The sequence below is a fragment of the Eurypyga helias genome, unplaced genomic scaffold (genome assembly GCF_000690775.1).
Source record: "Eurypyga helias isolate BGI_N326 unplaced genomic scaffold, ASM69077v1 scaffold18217, whole genome shotgun sequence".
NCBI classification, from domain to species: domain Eukaryota; kingdom Metazoa; phylum Chordata; class Aves; order Eurypygiformes; family Eurypygidae; genus Eurypyga; species Eurypyga helias.
Genome location: NW_010262522.1, coordinates 54248 through 56888, shown reverse-complemented (window position 1 = coordinate 56888; position 2641 = coordinate 54248). Strand labels below are relative to the sequence as shown.

General features: G+C 45.0%; 1 protein-coding gene across 1 annotated transcript; it reads left to right on the top strand.

The window, feature by feature from the left end:
* Positions 1-630: 630 nt before the first annotated feature.
* Positions 631-2140, top strand: SOD3 (superoxide dismutase 3, extracellular). The gene is made up of 2 exons (XM_010155763.1): positions 631-774; positions 1220-2140. The coding sequence occupies exon 2, from the start codon at positions 1236-1238 to the stop codon at positions 1947-1949; it is 714 nt and encodes a 237-aa protein (XP_010154065.1). The 5' UTR covers positions 631-774; positions 1220-1235; the 3' UTR covers positions 1950-2140.
* The last annotated feature ends 501 nt before the right edge of the window (positions 2141-2641 follow it).

Genomic DNA, 2641 nt, shown 5'->3' with positions numbered 1-2641 from the left:
GTCTCAGTCTGATGTTGCACCGCACTCAGAACTGCTTCCTCTCTGGGAAGAAATCACTGCTGTCTCAAAAAAAGAAGAAAAAAGTACTTCAGTGGAGCAGGTAAGTTGGCAAGTAACATAGCAGACAGTACCCCTGAAGCTTTACAAAGAAACATCATTGACATGTACCTCAACATCTGACAGTTTGAACTCTGCCCTTCAGGTTTTCAAACCACAGAAACTCTGGTACACATCCACATGGAACAGCTTATGTTGCTCAAGCACCGCTTTCCATTTTGGCTAATGAAATAAAAATGCAAACCAGCTCCACGCCAGCCAGCAGATAAGCGAGCGAGCTGCCCGACTGTGCCTTAACAAGGCTCCTTCCTCTCCCCTCACAGCGTGTCGAAGGTCGCTTGCTTAAGACAAGCACACCAAGTCATCAAAAGGAAGAGGAATTTAAAAGCTTGCAAACTTTTCCCTTTTTTTTTGGAATACCAGTGAGGACTGAGAGCCAGACTAAAAAAGTAACTGAGAAAGGACAAAGTGTTCACCCTGCCCAAAAAGAAAATGCCCAAAACTTTCTTTCCTCCCTTCCCTCTCTCCCTCCCTCCCCTCCCACAGCTCTCCCGGTGACGCCTCCCCTGAGCCAGCGTTACCTAACTTCTACACAAACACGCAGTTCCCGTAAGCATCAACTTCAAACAGCTCCAGCTTTCTGTCTGGTCACATCTCGGTTTAGGGGAGCAGAGGCAACACGCTACTACAGAGGGGTTCAGCCAGCCACTCTGCCAGGTAACCAACTTGTTGGATTTTTACTTTCCTTTTGTAATGCCTAAGTAGCAGTTAACTAAATGGACCAAAAAAAAAAAAAAAAAAAGCCTCCTGGCAAATGTCTTGCTGAAATTGGTAGTAGGAGAAAATCTCAAAAATAGATTAAACAAGACTTTGGCTGACGTGCTTCCTGCAGGGAAAAACAGGCAGTTGTTAAGATCTAGTGTAAAATACAAAATCGCTAGTATTTCTTTTACTCACGGGTGTCAGTTGCGTGTGTTTGAACATGTGTGCGCACGCTGATTTAGTTTCAGTTCATCACATCAGACACATTTAGAGAGCAGCAGTCCACCGGGACCGCGCTCCAGCTGATTTGCTCAGCGCTGCCACAGGCTGCGTGCCTTTCCTCCAGCCACACCGCTGCAAAAAGCCCCTAATTCTTTGTAACTTCTTGGACCTTTTGCAGGCTCCGAACTGCCAAGATGCTTCTGCTTCTTTCTGTGGTCACTGGGCTTGCCCTGTCTGCCCCAGGCGTCGTGACAGACAAAGAGACTGACCCAAGCCAAGAGTCATTTCACGACATACAGAAAAAAGTGAACGACCTCTGGCAGAATTTGCTCTATCCGGTAGTGCCTGGTAATGAGACGGATGGGATGATTTACGCCACTTGTGAAATGAAGCCCAGCTCCAAAACAGATGCTGACAAGCCACAAGTGACTGGACAAGTCTTATTCAGACAGTATTACTCATACGGAAGATTAGAAGCCATTTTTTACTTGGATGGGTTTCCGTTGGATAACAATCAATCTGGTAGAGCTATACACATCCATGAGCTTGGGGATCTCAGCAACGGCTGCGATTCTACAGGAGGACACTATAACCCTTTCCACGTCAATCACCCCCGTCACCCCGGGGATTTTGGCAACTTTTTCCCTAAAGAAGGCAAAATCAGAAAATACAAAACAAATCTCTTCGCCACTATGTTTGGTCCATATTCCATCGTGGGCAGATCTGTTGTGATCCATGAGCAGGAAGACGACATGGGCAAGGGCAACAATAAGGCCAGTCTGGAAAATGGAAACGCTGGGAAACGTCTGGCTTGCTGCGTGGTTGGGATATGCAACAAGAACCTGTGGGAAGAGAAACTGTCTGAGGTTACAGACAAGAAGAAAAGAGGGCTCAAACAGCGAACATAGAGCCAGGCTTGAGTGAAGACCAACAAGCCAGCTATGGCCTGGGCAGCACAAGTACCTCCGGCTATGCCACTGGCCACTAAGATGCATGGCTAAAGAATTCCTATTTCCATTTGCTTGCTCCTCTAAGAAATGTGTATCACTTTGTAGAGCCTCCTTTCTCTAAGCCCATCAATAAACCAGCATCAACTCAACATGGTGACGTATTTTCTTGAAGGTAAAAGATTCCCTGTTATGCAGTCTGGGAGTTGGATGCATGTAAGAGTGCTAAGGGATACGGCTGATGGTCTGTAAAGAGTCTGTGTTCCGTAACAGGCTCTTAAGGCATCATAAGTTAGATACCAAAGGAAAATAAGTTAATATAAATAAGTGAGAACTTGCCTCTCGTTAGACTCTATCCTGTGTTTAGCTGCAAATCTGAAAGATAAGAAGACCTCTGTGTTTTCAACAGTGTTGCAAGACCTGGATAATGGACTTCCCCTAAAAATAAGGGAAAGTACAGACATTTCTGGTTTAAACCTTAGTTCCATTACGTTATTCTACTTGTATTTTCAGGTTTTATTCTCAAACATGTGTAAGCTTCTTAACTATTTTAAACTGTCCACATGGCTATAGCTAAGTCACATGGTTTACATCTGAAAGCAGGCGTAAAAGAAATATTCCAGTTCACCATCACTCCCCAGAAAAAAAATCCC